The following is a 23,587-nucleotide window of genomic DNA, read 5'->3' as shown; positions in this document are numbered from 1 at the left end:
TTTGGGAAGGACAGGAAGATAGGAAAAGGCTAACAGAATGGCTCTGTTAATTGAAGATGGCATTGGCACAATAGAGATAGATGATTTAAATTCAGGAAACTGGGATGCAGAAACAGTCTGGTAGATATGACTAACTATAAAGTTGATAGATCACTTGTGGGAGTGATGAACAAGCCCACTAACGTAACCACTAAGATAGGCTATCAAGGAAGAAATAATGGGAGTTTGTCAAAAAAGGTCCAGCAATTGTCATGGAGGATTTTAAGCTACATGTAGACTAGAAAAATCAGGTGGGCAAAAACAGTTCAAATGAGGAACTCTTTGAATGCATTTGGGACAATTGCTTATACCAGCCTGTTATGGCACCAGCCTGACAGTAGGCTAAACTAAATCTCGATTTGGCAAATGAGATAGGATTCATTATTAACCTCATAGTGAAAATACCCCTTCAGTAGCTGTGATCACAAGAGGATTGAATTTTACATGCATTTTAGGGGAGAGAAGTGTTGGTCCCAGTCTGCTATTTTGAATGTAAATAATTAAAGCAGAGCTATCTTAATTGGGCTGGAATTTAGGTTAAGGGATAGGTCAAAACAGGTGCAATGGCAAACATTTGAGGGGATATTACAGAAATCACAGAATAGATACATTGGCATAACTAAGAAAAATTCTAAGAAATATATCTACCATCCGTAATTTACGAAGAAAAGTTAAAGCTAACACTGAAAGAAAAGACATTTAATTATGCAAAGATAAATCGCAAGATTGGACAGAATATAAAAAAAGCAAGAATTAATAAAAGATTAATAAGAAGGAAAAAAAAGCATGAGAGAAGGTTAGCCAAAAATATCAAAATAAATAGGAAAATTTTCTTCGGAAATTTAAGAAAAGAAGAGTTAACAAATTAAGTGTTGGTCCTACAGAAAATAATTCTGGAAAATTAATAATAGAGGATACAGAGATGGTAGATGAATTGAACAAATATTTTGCTCCAGTTTTCACTACAGAGCATTCAAAAAGAATATCTCAGAAATAGCTGTAAACCAGGAATTGAAAGGGAGAGAAGAACTCTAGATATTTCAAATCACCAGGGAAGTAGTACACAGTAAATTGTTGGAACTGTGAGGGGATAAGTCCCCAGGTTCTGATGGATTTCAACTTAGGATCTTAAAAGAAGAAGCTAATGAGATAGTTGAGGTATTGGTTTTAATTTTCTATAACTCTTATCAGATTCGGGGAAGGCTCATTTAAATTGAAAAATAGCAAATGAAACTTAATTCAGAAAAGGAAGGGGGCAGAAAGGAGAAAACTACAGGCCAGTTAGCTTGACAACAGTCATAGGGAAAATACTAGAGCTATTTTTAAAGGCATTACAGCAGGGCACTCGGTGAACATAGAACATAGAATAGAACACAGAACAGTACATGAAAGTAGAGGTCCTTCAGCCCACCATGTTGCGCTGACCTATCAATCTACCCCCCATACCCTACAACTTACTATCCTCTATGTGCCTATCCAAGAGTCGCTTAAAAGTCTCTAAAGTATCTGACTCCACTACCACTGCCATCAATTCATTCCACAAGCCCACCACTCTGTGTGAAGAACCCACCTCTGACATCTCCCCATACCTTCCTCCAATGACTGTAAAATTATGCCCCCTTGTAATAGTCATTTCCGCCCTGCTAAAAAAATCTCTGGTATCCACTCTATGTGTGCCTCTCATCATCTTGTACACCTCTATCAAGTCACCTCTCATCCTTGTTCTCTCCAATGAGAAAAGCCCAAGCTCCCTCAACCTTTCCTCATAAGACCTGCCCTTCAGTCCAAGAAGCATCCTGGTAAATCTCCTCTGCACCCTCTCCAAAGCTTCCACATCTTTGCTATAATGAGGTGACCAGAACTGAACACAATATTCCAAGTGCGGTCTAACTGGAGTTTTATAGAGCTGCAGCATAACCTCATGGCTCTTAAACTCAATTCCTCTGCCAATGAAAGCCAACACACCATACGCCTTCTTTACAACCTTATCAACTTGAGTAGCAACTTTGAGGGATCTATGGACATGGACCCCAAGACCCCTCTGTTCCTCTACACAGCCTAGAATCTTGCCCTTAACCCTGTATTCTGCATTCAAATTCGACCTTCCAAAATGAATCACTTCTCACTTTTCTGGGTTGAATTCCACCTGCCACTTCTTTGCCCAGCTCTGCATCCTGAAAATGTCCTGTTGCAAACTACAACAACCCTCCACAGTATCCATAAATCCACCAACCTTCATGTCATCAGCAAACTTACTAATCCACCCTTCCACTTCCTCATCCAAGTCATTTATAAAAATCACAAGGAGCAGAGGTCTCAGAACCAATTCCTGTGGAATACCACTGGTCACGGAGCTCTAGGCTGAATTCTTTCCATCTACTACCACCCTCTGTCTTCTATTGGACAACCAGTTTTGTATCCAGACAGCCAAACTTCCCTGAATCCCATGCCTCCTTACTTTCTGATTGAGCCTACCATGTGGAACCTTATCAAATGCCTTGCTAAAATCCATATATACCACATGCACTGCTCTACCTTCATCGATGTGTTTCGTCACTTCCTGAAAGAATTCAATAAGACTTGTGAGGCATGACGTGCCCCTTACAAAGCCATGACCATTTCTAATCAAACTGTGCTTTTCCAAATAATCATAAATACTATCTCTCAGAATCCTCTCCAATAATTTGCCCACCACAGAAGTAAGACTGACCAGTCTGTAATTTCCAGGATTATCCCTATTCCCTTTCTTGAACAAGTGAATGACATTGGCCACCCTCGAATCTTCTCGTACTATTCCAGTGGACAGTGAGGACCCAAAGATCATTGCCAAAGGAGCAGCAATCTCTTCCCCAATTGCCATAGCAACCTTCGGTATATCCCGTCTGGCCCAGAGGACTTATCTATCCTCAAGTTTTTCAAAATTTCTAGCACATCCTCCTTCCTAACATCAACCTGTTCAAGCATATCTGCCTGTTTCATGCTGTCCTCAAACGTCAAGTTCCCTCTCAGTGGTGAATACTGAAGCAAAGTATTCATTAAAGGCCTCCCCTACCTCATCTGAGTCCGTGCACAAGTTTCCTCCACTATCCCCAATTGGCCCTACCCTCACTCTGGCCATCCTCTTGTTCCCCACATAAGCATAGAACGCCTTGGGGTTTTCCTTGATCCTACTCGCCAAGATTTTCTCACACCCGCTTCTTGCTCTCCTAAGTCCATTCTTCAGATCCTTCCTGGCTGCCTTATAGACCTCAGGAGCCCTGTCCAATCCTTGCTTCCTCAACATTAAAGAATCTTCCTTCTTCCTCTTGACTAGCTATTCCACATGTCTTGTCATCCAAGGTGCTTTCATCTCTCCTTGCCATCCTTTCCTCGCTTCAATGGGACGAACCTATTCAGTACTTGTAGCAACTGCTCCTGCAACAACCTCCACATTTCTGCCATATATTTCCCCGAGAACATCTGATTCCAACTGGTGCTCCGTAGTTCCTGCCTAATAACATCGTAATTCCCCCTCCACCAATTAAATACTTTCCCATACCTTCTGCTCCTATCCCTCTCCATGACTATAGTAAAGGTCAGGGAGTTGTGATCACTATCACTGAAATGCTCTCCCAACCAGGTTTCTGATGCCAAGCACCAAATCCAATAAGGCCTCCCCTCTAGATAGCCTATCTACATATTAAGTCGGAAATCCTTCCTTGGACGTACCTGACAAAATCCATTCAATGCAAACTTTACATTTAGGAGGCTCCAGTCTATAAAGCATAAAGTTTATAAAATCTATAAAGTTCCAGTCTATATTCCAGACTTCTAGTTGAAGTCACCCATGACAACAACTCTATTACTTCTGCACCTTTCCAAAATCTGTCTCCCAATCTGTTCCTCAGTGTCACTGTGGCTATTGAGGGGTCAAGAGAAAACTCCCAATAAAGGGACTGCTCCTTTCCTGTTTCTGGGTAAACATCTATACCCCGGAACCTCCAACAACCATTCCTGTTCCTGTGTTATCCAAGTCTCTGTCATGGTCACAACATCGTAGTTTCAAGTACTGGTCCATACTCAAAGCTCATCATGCTTATTCCCGGCACTTCTTGCATGAAAGTAGATACACCTTAACCCATCGCACTGACTGCCACTTTGCCCTATCAATGGCTTATCCTTCCTCACAGATTCTCTTCTTGCTCTATCTACTTGTACACCGACTACCCCCATCCTCTGACCTGCAGCTCTAGCCCCCACCCCCCCCCACCGCAGACTAGTTTAAACCCTCCCAAACAGCTCTAGCAAACCTCCCACCCAGGATATTGGTGCTCCTCCAGTTCAGGTGCAACCCGTCCTTCCTGTACAGGTCCCACCTTCCCAAGAAGGTATCTCAATGATCCACAATCCTGAAGCCCTCCCTCTTACACTAGCTCTGTAGCCACATGTTCAGCTGCACTCAGTCTCTGTTTCTAGCCTCACTAGCCCATGGCGTCAGTATTAATCCTGAAACTACTACTCTGCTCGTCCTGACTTTCAGCTTCCATCCTAACTCACTATATTCACTTTTCTCAAGTCCTCATCCCGTTTCCTAGCTATGTCATTGGTACTGATGTGTACCATAACTTCTGGGTGTTCTCCCTCCCCTTTGAGAATCGTGAAGACCTGATCCAAGACATCCCTGACCCTGGCACCCAGGAGGCAACATACCATCCAGAAGTCTTTCTCAAATCAAAATAAGAGCCAAAAGTACTGCAAATGCTGTACATGAAGAGCAAAAACAGAATTTGCTCGAAAAACTCAGCAGGTCTGGCAGCATCTGTCAAACAAAAATCAGAATTAATGTTTTGGTCCGGTGACGCTTCCTCACAACTGGTGAGGTTGACACAACAGGCAAATGCAAAATATATGTAATGTGATACTTGCACTATTTGATCAGCAAACTCAACTACTACACTTAATGCAGAGTTAAAAACAAAACTCCATTGGTGGACCAGATCTTCTTACCCAAATACACCAAATCTGACAGGACCATCAAAGGTGAGATTCTTCACATTTGGGTCCTTGCCTCGCTGCTCCATAATTTGAGATAAAACATTTCCAAGTCCTGAGAGAACACCACTGTGAGTAAAAAGAAAAATGTTAATTTCTGAAGCCAATTCCCCTTTCTAACATTGTAGACTCATGGAAAGCTAAATTGAAAGATTACTAGAGAATACAAACAGGGCCAAGAGTTCATTTTTCATTTTCTAATCCCTTAGTATTTTCTACTTATTGAAGTGAAGGTGCAGCAATTATGTGGAGATATTCATAGTATCTCCACAATGAAGAGGCAGGCTAATCAGCCCATTGAGTTCACACTGATCCTCTGAACAGCATCCCACACAGACCCCACTTCCCCTCCCCCATCCTATCCCATGACTAATCCATCTAGCCTGCACATCCCAGGACACTATAGGTCCTTTAACATAGCCAATACACCTAACCTGCATATCTTTGGAGGAATTCAGAGCAGCTGGAGGAAACCTATGCAGGGACAGGGAGAATGTGTAAAATCACCCAAGGCTAGCATTGAACCAGATCCCTAGCACTGTGAGATAGCAGTGCTAACCTCTGAGCCACTGTGCCATCCCAAAAATCTTGCTTTGTCTGTATCTTAATTCTATCGGCCTGCCTTGATTCCTTAGTACTTTTGCCCAACAAAAGTTTATCCTTCTCATTTTCAAAATTGTCAGTTGACCATAGTTTTGATGAGCCTTTTGATAGAAAGAGTTCTAGATTTTCAGATGCTTTGTTTAAAAAAGTGTATTCCAAAAACACCTGAATGATTTTGTTCCAATTCTAAGTCAATGCACTGAACTCCTCCCCGCACCATTCTTGACTTTCTTACTCACCATCACCTTACATTATCACCATTCATTTTCATTGCATTGACCACACAGAGTTCCAATGAGTTGTCAAAACTTAACTCTATCAACTACTGTACAGCAAAGATTCAATAGAATGATACAATCTCCAAGGCCAAAAAACTCTTCTAGGTGGTTGATGTCATTCAAAAAGATCATAGCTGGCTTTTTGTAGACTCAGGTCCACTTACCCACTCGCTCACCATAATCCTTAATTTCTTTATTGTTCAAAATTCTATCTCTACAGTGCCAGTCTACTCAATCTCTCCTCATATGCCAACACTCTCAATTCCAGAATCAACCTAGAGAACATCCTCTGCACCCCCTACAGTGCCAGTATATCCATCCTCAAGTAAGGAGACTAAAACTGCACACAGTGCTCCAGGTGTGGCCTCACTAGTAACCTAAAAAGCTGCAGCATAACCTCCCTATTTTTAAATTCCATCACTCAGGCAACGAAGGACAATATTCCATTTGCTTTTTTAATTAGCTATTGCACCTGAAAACTAACTTTTGTGATTCGTACACAAGGACACCAGGTCTTTCTGCACAGCAGCATCTGCAATTTTTTCACCATTTAAATAATAGCCCATTTTACTATTATTCCCTCCAAAATGGATGATCTCATGTTTACTGACAATCTATTTCATCTGCCAGAGCCATGTCCACTCACTTATCCTATCTATGTGCTTCTGCAGACTTTGTGTCCTCTGCGCATTTAGCTCTACCACTCAATTTAGTGTCATCTGTAAATGTTGACACACTATATCATTGGTCACCAACTCTAAATCATTTATATAAATTTCAAACAATTGCAGTCCCAATACTGATCCCTGAGGCCCACCACTAGCCACTGATTGCCAACCAGAAGAATATCCATTTATCCCCATTTTTTGTTTCTAGCTTCATAACATTTATAAAATATACCTTGCAGTGACTGCAACCAGGCTGACCCCATTGACTATGAGGTCATTTATTGGGGTTGTTAGCCTGGACCAATCAGGAAAGCCCTGGCTGATCAATATAACCAGGAGGTTAGAATCTCCTTAGTTCAGCTGACTGACTCCAAGCTGGCTGGCCACAAGTAAATAAAGGGTGACTCGGTGACAGGATACCAGCCTCAGTACAGTTATTTCAACATGTATCAAAAAGATTGATCAAAAATGGCCAATCCCTCTTTGGCACCTCTGTGACAATTGTGTTCACTCACATAACCCATCAACGCAAGTCTCACCTTCCCACCCTCAGCCTTCTCCTGAGGCATGGTGGCACTCAGGTTAAACTTACCATCAAATCATCCCTAAGAGAGAGCAGCCCTTCAGTCCTCTGGAACTATGGTTACTTTATAATGATATCCATGCCTAATTTTCTGTTCCCATCTACATTGTTCATCAATTCTCTTATTTTAAGATGTGAACAATGACTCAATGATGGCACTAAACCTTTGAAGTCAGAAAGTTATGAGTTAAGCTTCACCTCAGACTCTCACAAATGTATGGATTCTCCTGAGGAATTCAATTCATATGATGAAACATCTATCCTCTCAGATAATTATAAAAAAGGTCCTAATGCACTACTTGAATAAGGATGGGCGAGTTCTTTCAATTGCATTTACCTCAATGAACATCACCAAATTATTATCTCATTGCAGTTTGAGAGACCTTACATAAATTCACCACAGTACAGCAGTTCCTACATTGCAACAATGAATGCTTTACAAGTACTTCATCGACTGTCAAGCATTTTGCAATACTCTAAGAAAATGCAAGGTGCTGTGTAAATACAAGTTCAATAAAATTTATTAATACATTACTACGGTGAAATTAGTAATGAATGAGCGGGCTGCGATTGTAGTAGGATAGATGTTCTACTCAACGGCATATAAAACTCACTAACTCTTGTTTCAGCCAGATTAGTCTTGCTGTGCTCGACTCGTGATGGCATGATATGCAGGAACTTTGCTCTAATCTGTTCAATATTTGAACTCCAAAAGCCTGATGCACCCAGATTCAAGAGTGGAAAGCAGTCTTTCTGTAAATATATCCTCAGAGTATACTCAGTGAGGAATAAAACAGGATTCCAGCACCAACCTTTGGTCATTGAGATCCATCACAGAGGTAATAATTCTTGAAGTTAGTAACTATAATAGTTTTGGCATTAAACTCAGGCTGAAAGCCCTGCTTTCAGCACTCTACAATATTGATAGCTGTACTTTATTTCTACAAACTTTGTCAGTAAGTATGTAGGTAAATGATTAATTATAGTGATAGTGACCTCTGTGTCCTGGAGTCTAAGTTAATAATAAAATGTACTGTTTCATTGGAATTCAAGTACTTTCTCCTTAAGGGTTCAATTGCTGTTGAACAGGAGTCACTAAATAGAAAGTGAACTTTTTCCAATCTGTTCAGACATCGTAGCATGTATTGCCCATCCCTAACTGCCTTTGAGAGTTGGTAAGTTGCCTTCTGGAATCATAGCATGTCATGTGGTGAAACTACTTCATAGAACTACAGCAATAATCAGTCCCAGGATATTGATAATGAAGGCAGTACAATATATTTTCAAGTCAAAACATTGAGTAACTTGGAGAAATTTAAATGGTGAGGTTTCCATGCACCTGTCATCTTTGTCCTTGTAGGTGACGGAGGTCATAAATATGGGAGGTACTGCTGTAGAAGCCTTAGTTAATGATTCCAATGCATTTTCTAGACAGTGAAGGAAATGAAAATTTGTGATGGGTGAGACAGAAGATTAGTCGCTCACTGCAGAATACCCAGCTTCGGATCTCCCTGTAGCTACAGTATTTATATGGTGGGTGTGATCAAGTTTCTGGTCAATAGCAACACTCTGGAATCTTGATGAAAATTTCAAACTGGTAATGCCATTGAAATATTAATGGAAGGTGGTTTGATTCTGTTGTTGAAGAAGTTGATCACTTGTGTGACACTTTGCCACTAATTTGTCTAAGTCTGTATGTTTTATGGGATATCCAGCTTGAGGTTAAAAAACGGGCTTCAACACGTGAGGGAGTTGCAAATGTCACAGACAGCCAAACCAAATCAGCCATCCTACTTCTGTATTTGCAACAAAGAAATTAAAGACTTTGAAGACCTTAATAGTTGTTCCAATGGTTCCTGACCAGACTTTATGAATAATTAATTCCAGTTTTTCACTGTATACAAAACACTTAGAAATTTACTAAATATACTGTATCTTTAACTGAGAAACATTAAAACAATAAGGTAATCCAGTTAACCTCTATGATTCCCATTCACACAAAAGAAACAAACACAGTTAAAGGACAAACAGAAGAAAATAACAAAACTGGCCAGATTACTTAATTATTTTCATGATGCATTGTTTCATAGGAATAGATGTGGACTCCTTGGTTGCTTTTCTGGAAATGTCAATCAGGGTCATCTTTTCATTTCACTCAGTTACAGGTAGTAATAATCTCTTGGCTTCCAAAAGGCAGTGAGGTAGGTGAGGCAAGGCACTTTCAAATCTTATGCTGCGTCAACAGCAGCCAAATGCTTCTCCTCAGAAAACATTGTTAAACTAAACTAACAATGATACCACCCAGAGACTGACCATCTTTTCTTGAGACCTCAATTACCATTCAATTTCTGTCATCTACTTAAAATAAGGTCTCTCCTAGACATGTAGGAATCAATTCCCAGATACTAACTCCATTTACAACCAACTGTCAGTTTAAACACAATGCTTTTCACTGGATCGTTGTATCTGTGGGGACCTTTTCCACAAGAATCAGCCTGATTTAACTTTCAGTCCTGCCCTCACAGAGAAACAAAATCGTCTTTTTCTTTTATCAAAAGCTGTTTCCCAAAGTCCACAAGTCATCTTCAACTCACGTTCTCAGTTCACAGTTACGAACCAAAATTGATAAAAGAATAAATATAAAACTTGAGGGTTCCAACATAACTTTGCAGTCAGTTAGCAACACTATTTCTGATCTTACGATGAACAGAAGATCATTAACTAAGCAGCTGAAGATATCTGAACCTAAATTACTACCCTAAGGAACTCAGAGTCTTATGGTACAGTGGTAGTGTCCCACCCTCTGGGCCAGGAGGCCTGGGTACACAACCAACCTACTTCATAAGTGTCATAACATCTCAAACAGATTAATTAGAAAATATAAAACCTCGAGGAACTTTTGCAATAATTTCTTGGGGCTGAGATGATTTGATCTTTCACCATGTCCCTTTGTGCTAGGTAGAACGCCAATCTAATTCCTGCTGACTTCAATTTTGCTACAGCTCCTTGTTTTAATGTTTCCCAATGACCAGGGTCGCCATTCTCCTCACTGCTCTGAAATTCTGGTATTTCACACATATTTTGGGCAAAGCTAGGTACCCCAACAGATCGAAATATCTTTGAGCAGATGATTGGCGACTGTGTGCTATTTCACACTTTGAAAACGTATCCTTTTATCACTTCGGCTACGTTTGAAAATAGATTGATAGGCAGAAATTGGCCAGCTTGATTTTGTCTAGCTTTTTGTAGACAGCACAGGGCAATTTTCCATATAATCAGGTAGATGCTCACGTTGTAGCTGAAACAGCATGGAACCTCACTGACCAAGATGACTTAATCCTGACAGACCCAACAGCCATACTGGATCAGCAGGTAAGAGAGTTAACACAAGACAGTTTGACTGGATGTGCTGATATTTCTGGAGCACATATCATCAGTATCACGGATAATAAAACATGAGGCTGGATGAACACAGCAGGCCAAGCAGCATCTCAGGAGCACTGAGATGCTGCTTGGCCTGCTGTGTTCATCCAGCCTCACATTTTATTATCTTGGAATTCTCCAGCATCTGCAGTTCCCATTATCTCTGATCAGTATCACGGACTCATGTCGACAGAACCCAGATCTTTGTTGTATTGGGTCAGCACTTTATCACATAGAATGGATTAATTTAACAAAGATTAGAACATAGAGCATAGAACATAACAGCGCAGAACAGGCCCTTCAGCCCTCAATGTTGTGCTGACCTGTGAAACCAAAATGAAATCCATCTCACCTACACTATTCCATTATTATCCATTATTCAATGACCATTTAAATGCCCTTAAAGTTGGCGAGTCTACTGCTGTTGTAGGCAGGGCATTCCACGCCCTTACTATTCTCTGGGTAAAGAACCCACCTCTGACATCTGTCCTATATCTATCACCCCTCAATTTAAAGCTATGCCCCCTTGTGCTAGCCATCTCCATCCGAGGAAAAAGGCTCTCAAAGTCCATCCTATCTAAGCCTCTGATCATCTTATATGTCTCTTAACACCTCTTAACATTTTTCTCTCTAATGAAAACAGCCTCAAGTCCCTCAGCCTTTCCTCGTAAGACCTTCCCTCCATACCAGGCAACATCCCGGTAAATGTCCTCTGCACCCTTTCCAAAGCTTCCACATCCTTCCCATAATGCGGCGACCAGAACTGTACACAATACCCCAAATGCGGCCGCATCAGAGTTTTGTACAGCTGCAACATGACCCCATGGCTCCGAAACTCAATTCCTCTACCAGTAAAAACTAACACACCATATGCCTTCTCAACAACTCTATCAACCTGAGTGGCAACTTTCAGGGATCTATATACACCGACACAGAGATCTCTCTGCTCCACACTACCAAAAATCTTACCATTAGCCCAGTATTCGGTATTCTTGTTACTCCTTCCAAAGTGAATCACCTCACACGTTTCCGCATTAAACTCCATTTGCCACCTCTCAGCCCATCTCTGCAGCTTATCTAGGTCCCTCTGTAACCTGCAACATCCTTCCGCACTATCCACAATTCCACCAACCTTAGTGTCATCTGCAAATTTACTAACCCATCCTTCTACGCCCTCATCCAGGACATTTATAAAAATGACAAAAGTGGCCCTAAAACAGATCCTTATGGTATACCACTAGTAACTGAACTCCAGGATGAACATTTCCCATCAACCACCACCCTCTGTCTTCTTTCAACTTGCCAATTTTTGATCCAAACCGCTAAATCACCCTCAATCCCATGACTGTATTTTACGCAATAGCCTACCATGGGGAACCATATCAAATGCTTTACTGAAATCCATATACATCACATCAACTGCTTTACCCTCATCCACCTTGCGATGATTGTCTTGCGATGGTGGAACCATATCAAATGCTTTACTGAAATCCATATACATCACATCAACTGCTTTACCCTCATCCACCTTGCGATGATTGTCTTGCGATGGTGGAACCATATCAAATGCTTTACTGAAATCCATATACATCACATCAACTGCTTTACCCTCATCCACCTTGCGATGATTGTCTTGCGATGGTGGAGTCTCAGGAGAAACCACAATGGAGCATTCACTTAGCATACTTTATCTGGCTGAAAATTGTTGCAAATTTTTGTCTTATCATTTATACATATGCTGGGCCCTTCCATCAGTCGGGTAGTGTTGCTCAGGAATCTCATTTTTTTTTCCTTGTTTTTTCATGGGATGTGGTGTGACTAACAAAATCAGTGTTTGTTACATATCCCAAATATCCCTGAATACAGTGGCTTGCTCAGACACGTCACTGGGCATTTAAGAATCAACCATGTTTCTGTCAGTCCAGAGCCACCAATCCCCCAACGAGTATCCCTCCCAAGCCCACTCCCTGTAACTTACATGGCCAAGCCACCTAACCTGCACATCTTTGGACTATGGAAACCAGAGCACCCAGATGAAACCATGTAGACATGGGGAGAATGCGCAAACTCCACACAGACAGTCACCCAAGGTGAAATTGAACCCAGGTGCCTGGTGCTGTGAGGCAGCAGTGCTAACCACTGAGCTACTGTGCCATCCCACGTTTAGACAGACATCATGAGGCTTCAATGGTTCCAGAATCAATTTTGAAACATGTTATTATTAAACTTATCTGACTGTTTAGCACTATGCCCCATCTCTGATAGAAGAATTTGGAATGTTGGTGAAAGGTGTCATTCCCTGCATACAACATATTTGTGGTACAGCTCTCCCAGTTTTGGCTATAATGTCCAGATATTAGCAAGAAGAACCTTGCAGAGTTGATTGGAAAAAATGCTTTGGATGTTGGAAATTTGAAACAAAACAGAAAATTATGAAATATTCAGCACAGTTCACAGCCTGAGAAGAGAAATCCAATTTAGCACTGCAGTTCATTAACCTTCTGGCTCACATTTCTGATAAAAGGCCTTGAATTCTTTATCTCTTCACAGATCCTGCCAGAACTGCCAAGTGTTTCCAACATTTCTGAGATTAGCTACACAACCTTCACAGTTCTGGAATTCTCCTCTTACACATTAATTTCCAAGATGCGCCACAAAGCTTTCCTCTAGTCAACTTTGCTTCTTTTAATGCCATGGCAATTTACCTCTAGTAGCTGCCTTGGAATGCTTCCCAATGCAGAAGACATTATATCGATGCAACTGCTGCATTGCTCAATGATATGCAAAGTGACTACAAGTGCCGGACCCCAGAACCATGGAAACATGTTGTTGATATTTTCTAATCGTGTTACACACCTCTTACGAAGGTGGGATTATGAATTGGGTAAATCATTCTAATCAGATTCGATTAATCAGAATGACTGGCCCTGGCTTTAATAAAGAAGAAAGACGTTACCAATGACGAGACACGAGGCATTTACTCCTGCAATTAGTGTATATGATTTATTGATGAATTCTATTGGACAACACTGGTCTACAATATGGTTTTGGAAAGGATACGTAAAAGATTGATTAGTTATCTAAACTACAAAGATCAGAGAAATTTGGAATGTTTGCATGAACGAAGAGATTCTTTCAGAGATACTTTGGAGGTGGTGTTATGGTGCCAAGATTTTTTTAAAATGATCTAATCATAATCGGTGGTTGGGGAGCTATTGGATAGAATTCTTCGGGATAGGATTTATGCACATTTGGAAAAGCATGACCTAATTAGCGACAGTCAGCATGGTTTTGTACAGAGTTAATCATGTCTTACCAATTTGATTGAATTTTTCGAGCATGTGAAAAAGATGATCAATGAGGGTAGAGCAGTGGATGTTTATATGGATTTTAGTAAGGCTTTTAAAAAGGCCTCATGGTAGGGTCATCCAGAAGGTCAAGATGCATGGAATCAACGGTGACTTGACCATGTGGATTTAGAATTGGCTTGCCCATAGAAGACAGAGGGTATTGTTGGATGTCTGTAATTAGTGGTGTTCCGCACGGATCTGTACGGGACCTCGCCTGTTTGTGATATATGAAAATGTAAGTGGGTGGGTTACTAAGTTTGCAGATAATACAAATGTCGATAGAGTTGTGGATGGTGTAGAAAGTTGTCAAATGGGAGATCAATGGGTTATAAGTTTCAGATATGGACAGACAAATGGCAGTTGAGTTTAATCCAGGTAAGTGTGAGGTGCTACAATTTGGGAGATCAAATGTTAAGGAAAAGTATACAGTTAATGGCAGGAATCTGAAGAGCAATGATGTACAGAAGGATCTTAGATTGAAGTCCATAGCTCCCTGAAAGTAGCCGTGCAAGCAGACAGGGTGTGAGTAAGGTGTATGGCATGCTTGCTTTTATTGGTGGGGGACCTGAATACAAGAGTCAGAATGTCATGTTGCAGCTTTATAAGACTTTGGTTAGGCCACATTTACAGAATTGCATTCAATTATGGTTGCCAAATTACAGGAAGGATGTGGAGGCATTGGACAGGGTGTAGAAGAGGTTTACCAGGATGCTGCCTGGGTTAGAGGGTATGACTTATAAGGAGAGGCTAAAAAAAACTGGGGTTGTTTTCTCTTGAGTGCAGAGGCTGATTGGAGATATAAATCAATAAAAAACTACCAGATGCATAGATAGGGTGATGGTCAGAATCTTTTTTTCCGGAGTTGAAATGTCTAACACTAAGGGGCATGCATTGAAGTGAAAGTGGAGTGTGAAAGCTCAAAGGAGACGTGAGGGGCAAGTTTTTTTTTACACAGAGAGTGGCAGGAGTCTGGAGCACGTTGGTGGTGAAGGCAGACACAATAGCGGCAATTTAAGGGACTTTACATAGCACTAGAATGGAGAGATTTGGACCAACGGCAGGCAGAACGGATCAGTTTCATTTGGCGTTCTGTTCGGCGCAACACTGTGGGTCGAACGACCCGTCCCCGTGCCGTACAGTTCCATGTTCAATAAACGATACTTTAATTAACGATAAGCAACGATAAACTGCATTCAGCAGTCCTGCCTCGGTAAGCAGAGAAACAATATTGTTCACGTCAGTAAATTCAAGAAATGGTTTTGTTTTACAAAATAATCAATTAAAAATGCTATAATATGCTTAGAACTTTGGCAAAAATCCAAAGGTCCTTTACAATTCTGCGTTTCTATGCAATTCATGTCAACCTACCAGAATGTTATAAGCATGAATGTTGCATCTAAACCAAACTGATTCACACGATCCGTTCCCACGAAGCCAATTACCTTCATGAAGCGATGGAACAGTGGGAAAAATGTGCAATGACAAATCTGAGGATATTTTGCCGATTTGTGATGTAATCAAATTGCAAAGAATAAATCTGAATCTCAAATCAAGCTCATAGTCACTCGCATTTCTTTGAGCGGTGCTTACCTGGTAATTGACTTGGTTAGTACTGGGTACTTTTTTAACAGAAACAAGTATTGATGTAGCAAAACTCGGTGGAAAGGCCTATCAGCAGTTGAATATCCCGACATCATTGAATTGAAGCTTAGCTGCTGCAATCCCGCACTCACGCCAGTTACGTCTACTTTGAATGCAAAATACTAGGCGGTTACCGTAAATACCTACACCTGGGTGCGAACGGATCCTGTCTAACTACACTCTGAGAAATCATCGGAAACCAGCGCCGTCTAGATCGTTTTAGATCCACGTAAATGCTCTGTACGATTCGTAAAACCCGAATATGCACACCGACTAAAGACAGTTTTTCTTTTAAATCCTGTCTCTGAGAAATTTGCTAAGGCTAATATTCACTGCATGATGACTGACAAGACAGAGTTACGTGATAATGGGAACTGCAGATGCTGGAGAATCCAAGATAATAAAGTGTGAAGCTGGATGAACACAGCAGGCCAAGCAGCATCTCAGGAGCACAAAAGCTGACGTTTCGGGCCTAGACCCTCTCTGATGAAGGGTCGAGGCGCGAAACGTCAGCTTTTGTGCTCCTGAGATGCTGCTCGGCCTGCTGTGTTCATCCAGCTTCACCAGTTACATTGTGGATTTGTGTGATTTCTGATTGCCAGCCACAAACTTTAGTTCTGAATGTGACTGAAGCTCAGCGGCGCCCCACAGTATTCTCAACTGTTATATATGCCTCTTAAATACTTCGTATTCGTAATTCATACCATCAGGCAAACTCTGACAGCATATCTTGGCGTGTGAGCTACACTATATGAGGGTATTATCGGCTTTGGTAAGTTTGGAGGGCTAAAAGTCTGACTCCTGCTCCTCTGAAAGATTTTTTTCTGATGTGGAAATTTTGCAGGATTATGATGAGTAAAGAGGGAGGAAACATAACTAATTGGCTGGTACGGGAGCTTAATCCTCCTCGTCCTCATGTACCACACCACCAACCTCCGGATCCAACGCATCATTCTCCGACACTTCTGCCATCTGCAATCCGATCACACCACCAAAGACATTTTTCCATCCCCACCCTTACCTGCTTTCCAGAGGGACTACTCTCTCCGTGACTCCTTTGTCCACACCACACCCCCCTCCAATCCCACCACACCCAGCACTTTCCCCTGCAACCGCAGGAAGTGCTATACCTGCCTCCAAACCTCCTCCCTCACCCTCATTCCAGGCTCCTAGAAGACTTTCCACATCAAGCAGATGTTCACCTGCACATCTGCCAATGTGGTATACTGCATCCGCTTTACACATTGTGGCCTCCTCTATATTGGAGAAACCAAGCAGAGGCTTGGGGGCTGCTTTGCAGAACACCTACGCTCAGTTCGCAATAAACAACTGTACCTCCCAGTCCTTAGAAGACATGTCCATCCTGGGCCTCCTGCAATGCCACAATGATGCCACCCGAAGATTGCAGGAACAGCAACTCATATTCCACTTGGGAACCCTGCAGCACAATGGTATCAATGTGGATTTCACAAGCTTCAAAATCTCCCCTTCCCCCAACTGCAGGCCAAAACCAGTCCAGCTCGTCCCCGCCTCCCTAACCTGTTCTTCCTCTAACCTATCCCCTCCTCCCACCTCAAGCCCCACCCCCATCTCCTACCTACTAACCTCATCCCGCCCCCTTGACCTGTCCGTCCTCCCCGGACTGACCTACCCCCTCCCTACCTCCCCACCTACACTCACCTCTACTGGCTCCATCCCCACCTCTTTAACTTGTCTGTCTGCTCTCCACCTATCTTCTCCTCTATCCATCTTCAATCTGCCTCCCCCTCTCTCCCTATTTATTTCGGAACCCTCTCCCCCTCCCACCTTTCTGATGAAGGGTCTAGGCCCGTGACATCAGCTTTTGTGCTCTTAAGGTGCTGCTTGGCCTGCTGTGTTCATCCAGCTCCACACTTTGTTATCTTGGATTCTCCAGCATCTGCAGTTCCCATTATCTCTGAGGAAATTGGTAAAAGATGTTTTGCAAAAGATTAGGAAGAAGCATTCTATCAACTTCAGGATACATATCCAATAATAACAAGACCATTCAATGCTTCTGAACTGATTTCTCAGTTTTTGTAGTTAATCCAATAGCAATATAACAAATGTAACAAATTTTGTTATAAACCTAGTACAGATCAACCTCCAATTGATAGATTGAAGGATTACATGAGATTTCACATTTTAAAGCTTTCACCATAAATAGAATGAAAGCACGATGAACTAAACACTTTTTGTAGGCAACTTATATTTAAACTACAGGAACATAAATGACCTTTTACACTTTTGAATAGAACAGTGCCCTGTCAAATTGAATAACTAAGGCTAATGTGTGTGGGGAGAATATGTGGTTTGGGACAAGGACATATAGCCTCACCAAGCAAAATGACATGGCAGCACTGCTGTACAGCTACTTAGGTAACAATACTCAAAGTGGGAGAGGAAGAACAGAGTGTACAAACATAGCAAAACTGCAGCAAATAGGATTGGGGAGGGGGGGAGTGGCACAAAAACGCATGTTGTATTTGGAACAAAATAAATGATTTAATGATACAAACAGAAATTAAGATCTGATATTGTCATCACCGTGTTTGACAAGGATTTAAACGCTGGGAACTAAACATTCAGCGTTATGTGAATTTTCAGAATACCAGGAAGAAGCAAAGAATGGTGGGATAGCTTTGTTAGTTTGTTACAAGAGATTATCTTGGATTGAGAAGCAGAATCCATATGATTGGAGGTAAAAAGCAGCAAAAGGAAGGCACCATGGGAGTACTTAAATGTAGCTATACTGTACAACAGGGAATAAATCATGAGATGAGGACATGTATAAAAGGCAGTATCTTAATATGGAAACATCAAACTTTTAAAATCTTTTTCCTCTCACCTTAAAATTATGCCCTCTGGTTTTGAAATCCCCTACCCTATAAAGACCTTTGCTATTTGAAATAAAAGGCTACTATCCCATCACCAAGTCAACCTTTATTTACATGGGGAGAATCCTGTCACTGATCCAGCTTCCTCCGAGCCAGCTCTCAGAGTAAACAGAACCACTGTCATTTCTGTTTATATCTGTCAGCCAGGGGTCCCTGACTAGGGCTGTTAACCTGGTCCAATCAGGGAACTCATATCCAATGAGGTCCCCCTGTGCGACCTTATTACAATCACTGTATCCCTCCCCATCTGTGTCCAAGGTCGTAGACCAGTTCATCCTTTAGCTCCTCCTGGGGTGGTTTAGCACCAGACCAGGTTCCTGCAACTCTGCCTCTGATACGGGTAGTGTATAACGCACAGCAACTCACCTATTATGCCACATCTTGGAAGAAATTCATTCTCCTCTTCAGGTGGCAAATGCATTGAGATGGCGGCATCTGCCGTGTACATCTCAGGTTCAGAAGAAGGAGAAGCCACCAGTTCTGGAACAGTCAGAAAGGCCATTGAGGAGCTGAACACATTTCGCTCCTGCACCATTTACAAGTTTGCAGCTTTCATAAAGTCCATGTGCTTTTTCAGGATCATGAATCCTATCCAAACTCTGTACATCACTGGACCTGACCTCAAGTCAACTATGTCTCTTACCCATGCAGGATTATTCCCGTGGTTCATACATCAAACTTTGTTCCCTGAAGTAAATTGTCTCTATTGCTTAGCAGAGTCTTGTGTCCAGCCCTGGCATTCCTGATACTGTTTCAACCTCCCCCAACTCTGGTGGAGCTATCCCTGTAGTTGAATGGGATGTTGGGGGGGGGGGGGGGGGTGCAGGAGTGGTCCTATATTCAAATAAGAACCAGGACAGTTTGATATCAAGTGAAGCTGTAGGCTGTTTCTTTAAGCTTTAAGCCTGTCTTCAAAGTTTGGACTGCTCTTTCTACCAGACCATTGGATGATGGATGATATGGAGCTGTCCTTATGTGATGAATATCATTTGATCTTAGGAAATACTCAACTTCCCTGTTGGTAAACGATGGCCTATCATCTGTGATCAACACTTCCAGGAGTCCTTGCTTTGCAAAAGATGCGTGCAGTTTTTGTTAACCCCTTGTTTGACAAATGAGCTTTATGCATGCCCAGCCACTTTGAGTGGGCATCCACAATGACTAAGAACATTGAGCCAAGGATACTGCATACTCGACATGAGTCCAGGGCTTACCTGGCCATATTCACAAATGTGGGGAGCTGCTGGCAGTAATTTTTGTCCTTGTTGGCACTCTGGGCACTGCCTCACCAATGCAGCTATCTGCATCTAGTCTGGCCACCAGACATAAGTGCTTGCTACTGTCTTCATTTTGGAAACCCCTGAATGACCCTGGTGGAGTTCACCCAGTATTGGGCAGCAACCTTTGCTCAGGTGTAACCACTCTTGCTCCCATAATAACGTCATCCTGTACTGCAATCTGCTCTCTCTGGGTCCAAAATCATTTAAATTCTGGTTGTGACTACCTTTGGTTTCTCCCATCACCACCAGCTGTTGCAATTTTGCCAATCTTCCTGCATTCAAAGTCTGATACTGTCAGTTGTGTCTAGAAATGTGTCCAGAAAATTTAAAACTATTATGGACTCTTCTAGTGGCAGTACCACCAGCAGTGCATCTGCCAGTAGGAAGCGTCCAAAACCATCTGCATTTGCTATTTGGCTCCTGGACAGTGCTCGAACTTGTAATTATACATGTTTAGTATTAGAGCCCACTGCTGAATTCGGCCTGAGGGATTTGTGGTCCATTATTATCACAAATTTACATCCGTAATGGTATTGATGCAACTTCCTACTCCAAATATGACTGCTGTAACTTCCTTTTGAGTGTTTTTACACTTTGCATTAGCTAAAGTCCTGGATGCAAACGCTACTGGGTGTTCCTCTTCATTAGCCTAGCCTACACTACCCCGATGCCTTACAGGGAGGCATCAATGTCAATAGCAAAGCTTGCTTGGGATAATTGTGTGCCAACACCATAGATAGCAATAGCTGTTTATTTATTTCCCAAAAGCTACAGTTGGGCTACACAACCATTTCCAAGGTTGACCCTTTTTGAAGAGTTGTTGCAAAGGTGCAAGAATGGAGTCCAAGTTATGCATGAACTTTCAGTGATAATTCACCAGCCCAATGAAACATCTAAGCTTTGGTACAGACATGGGAGCTGGGGTACCTTTGATCACACTCACTTCATCTTCCAACATGTACAGCCCAGTCTTGTTGACTCTGTTGACCAAGTAGGTCACTTGGGGGCCTGGAACATGCATTTTTCCCTTCTAAGGCATATATCTGTCTTGGAGAAACATTGGACTATGTCCAAGTTCTCTAAGTGCTCCTAACTGGTCTTCCCTGTTATTAGATCATCATTTAGATAAAAGGCAGCCTGGGGTAGACCTCATACAATGTTCTCCATTGTCCACTGAAAAGTTGCACAGGCTGAAGATACTCCATATGGCAGTCTCTCATATTGGTACAAACCCTTATGGGTATTAATAGTAGCATACTTCTGGGAATTCTCACCTAACTGCAATTGCAAGTATACATGGTTCATGTCCATGTAAAGGACATGATCCCCCCAACCCTAACACCAACTATGCATATAAGTTCTTTATGTGAGGGAGTGGGTATTTATCCAGCTGCAAAAAGCAGTTTACCATTTGTTTAAAATCCCCACAAAGGTAAACTGACCCATTGGGCTTCACTATCGGTACTGCCCATTCTGCAAACTGGACTGATTTGATGATTCCTTCACTTTCCAGCCTTCTGATTTCTGCATCTATTTTTGCCCACAAGGCAAGTGGCACTGGGCGGATTTTGCAAATCATGGAATTGCTCGCTGGTCACCTTCAATAGTGCCTAGACCTTCCTGAACATCCTCTGGGTATTTCAGACTTCATTCAGCCTGCCATTTTCTAATCAAGAAATGTTGAGCCAAACTAAGTGAATCGTTCTCAAACAATTTCACTGCATCAGGCTTGGGCCCAAGCCTTTTACTACAAGCAGTGGTAACTGAACCAGCTGTTTTTCATAAGAGACTGGAACCAATGTTGTACCCTTAATCTATAAAGGTTCTCAGTCTATTTGAGGACTTGTGCAGATTTATGAGTTGAGACTAGAGCAAATTTTGTTAAAGACTGATTCTGTGATCACTGAAATGGCTGAACCAATATCAAGCTCCATTAGAGGCAGGTGACCATTTAACCAAATATTTATTTTGATTGGATCTGATTTGGATGTTGACAAGAAATTTAACTGTTACAAACCAGACCTAGTTAGACTTTCTAGGCTGTCCACTCTCTTGGATATTAGCCTATGAATTCACATTCTACATTTAGGTTTAGTGGTACATTTTTGCTGTTTCAGGTCCATGGCAAAACCTACAATGGTGTCCAGCCTGGATCCTGGGACAAATTCTGGCAATTGGGACTAGATTAATTTTGGACATCTGGTCAGCATGGAGGAATTGGACTGAATGGCCTGTTTCCATGCTGTACAACCCCACAACTATGTCAGTTTTTGACAGAGTAGACTGAAACTGCTTGCACTAGCAAGAAGTTCAGGAACTGAAGGCTACACAGCTAGAATAATTGGCAAAAAGATCACTTAAGAGATTTTTTAAAAAACTTAAAATTAATACAGCAAGTTGCTGCCTGAATCACAGGTGGAAACAGATTTAAAAATGTCTTTCAACAGGATTAGTTTCTACTTGAAGTCAAATGGGAGCAAGAGCAGAAAACAGGAAAAATTTGAATGAAGAATCACCACAGACATGCTGAGATGATAGAAATCTCTTGCACAGAAATAGGCATGATGTCCACTTTAAAAGTGGCAACAGATACTAAAACCTTTGAAAAGTTTTCAAATTTAATAACCAAAAAAGCTGCAGGTCCACAAGCTGTCAGGAGAATCACTCTTTGCTTTTCATCTGCCCCAATGTCACTGCCTGGAAAAAAAAACACATACTTTCCAGATTCTAGGTCCAGTCTTTGATGGCAGGATCAAATGAGTGAAGCTTCCAAAATAATGGTACAATGCCAGAAATGCTTGCCCCAACTCAAAGATGACTGTTGCAAGTAAATTTCTTCAGGAGCGTGCTTATCTCTTCTCGCCACTGAAATACCTCCACAGAGGCTGATGTGCTGTCACCAAATCACCCTTTACTTATATGTAGAGAATCCTTGATACTGTTGCAGCTCTCGAGTGAACAGAACATCTGTCATTCTTATTTATACATGTCAGCCCGAGCCCCTTGATTTGACCAGGTTAACCATCCCAATCAGGGAACTCATATTCAATGACGTCTGCCTGTTACAATCACTGCACTATTTACCTTATCTACGCCCCTCATGACTTTATAAGGTCACTCCTCAACTGCCAATGCTCTAGTGAAAAACGTCCCAGGCTTTCCAGCCTCTCAATATAATGCAAACTCTCCAGTACCCCTAACACCCTTGAAAGTCTTTTCTGAACCCTCTCCAATTAAATAAGATCCTTCCTGTAGCAGAGCAACCAGAACTGTACACAGTGCTCCAAAAGTAACCTCACCGACACCCTATCCAGCTGCAACATGATGTCCCAACGACCTGAAAAAATGATTCTGCGCTGTTTCTCGTTTGGCAGTTGCTGTGTGACCCACTGGTTATTTCCAGTGTTGTCTGATTTTATTTTTCAAGAAAAGGCGGATTATGAGTCCTCATCCTTATACTGCGGCCATTCACAAATTCAAAACAATCCAAACACCACTAATTGAACAATCAATGTCTGTAGCCAAATCAGGGAGGTAAAACCTGTCACTGAAATGAGTGCAGACAGCTATCAATAAGATGCCTTTCCTTCCAATGAAGATTTCTTTCACCAAGCTGCCCTTTTACTCTCAGACGTACGGTATGAAGTGGGCGGGGTCAATATGCTCGTTCCGCTCTTTCATCAAATCAGAAACCTTCCGATATTGTCCAGTCAGTATGCGCGTGGTAAGATCTCGCGGTGATGCTAATGCCAGATCTCGCGAGAGATACTAGAGCG

At 41.9% G+C, this 23,587-nt stretch overlaps 1 protein-coding gene across 4 annotated transcripts in view; it reads right to left on the bottom strand.

Annotated features, from left to right (window-relative positions):
• The window catches only part of pxmp2 (peroxisomal membrane protein 2), a 38,970-nt gene extending 23,007 nt beyond the window's left edge, over positions 1–15,963 (bottom strand). Inside the window, exons 1-2 of one of the 4 annotated variants that reach the window (XM_048556268.2) lie at positions 15,566–15,932; positions 5,026–5,139 (exon numbers count right to left, since the gene is read on the bottom strand). In XM_048556268.2, the coding sequence (XP_048412225.1) occupies positions 5,026–5,139; positions 15,566–15,672 (221 nt within the window). In that variant the 5' untranslated portion in view covers positions 15,673–15,932. Of the gene's footprint in view, positions 1–5,025; positions 5,140–15,343; positions 15,473–15,565 lie in introns of those variants that run through there. The other 3 variants (XM_048556266.2, XM_048556267.1, XM_059654996.1) reach the window with 3 other exon arrangements.
• Positions 15,964–23,587: the final 7,624 nt, after the last annotated feature.

The sequence above is a fragment of the Stegostoma tigrinum genome, chromosome 26 (genome assembly GCF_030684315.1).
Source record: "Stegostoma tigrinum isolate sSteTig4 chromosome 26, sSteTig4.hap1, whole genome shotgun sequence".
Classification (NCBI taxonomy): domain Eukaryota; kingdom Metazoa; phylum Chordata; class Chondrichthyes; order Orectolobiformes; family Stegostomatidae; genus Stegostoma; species Stegostoma tigrinum.
Note: the sequence above shows the minus strand (reverse complement) of the source record. Positions and strands in the feature narration are given on the sequence as shown.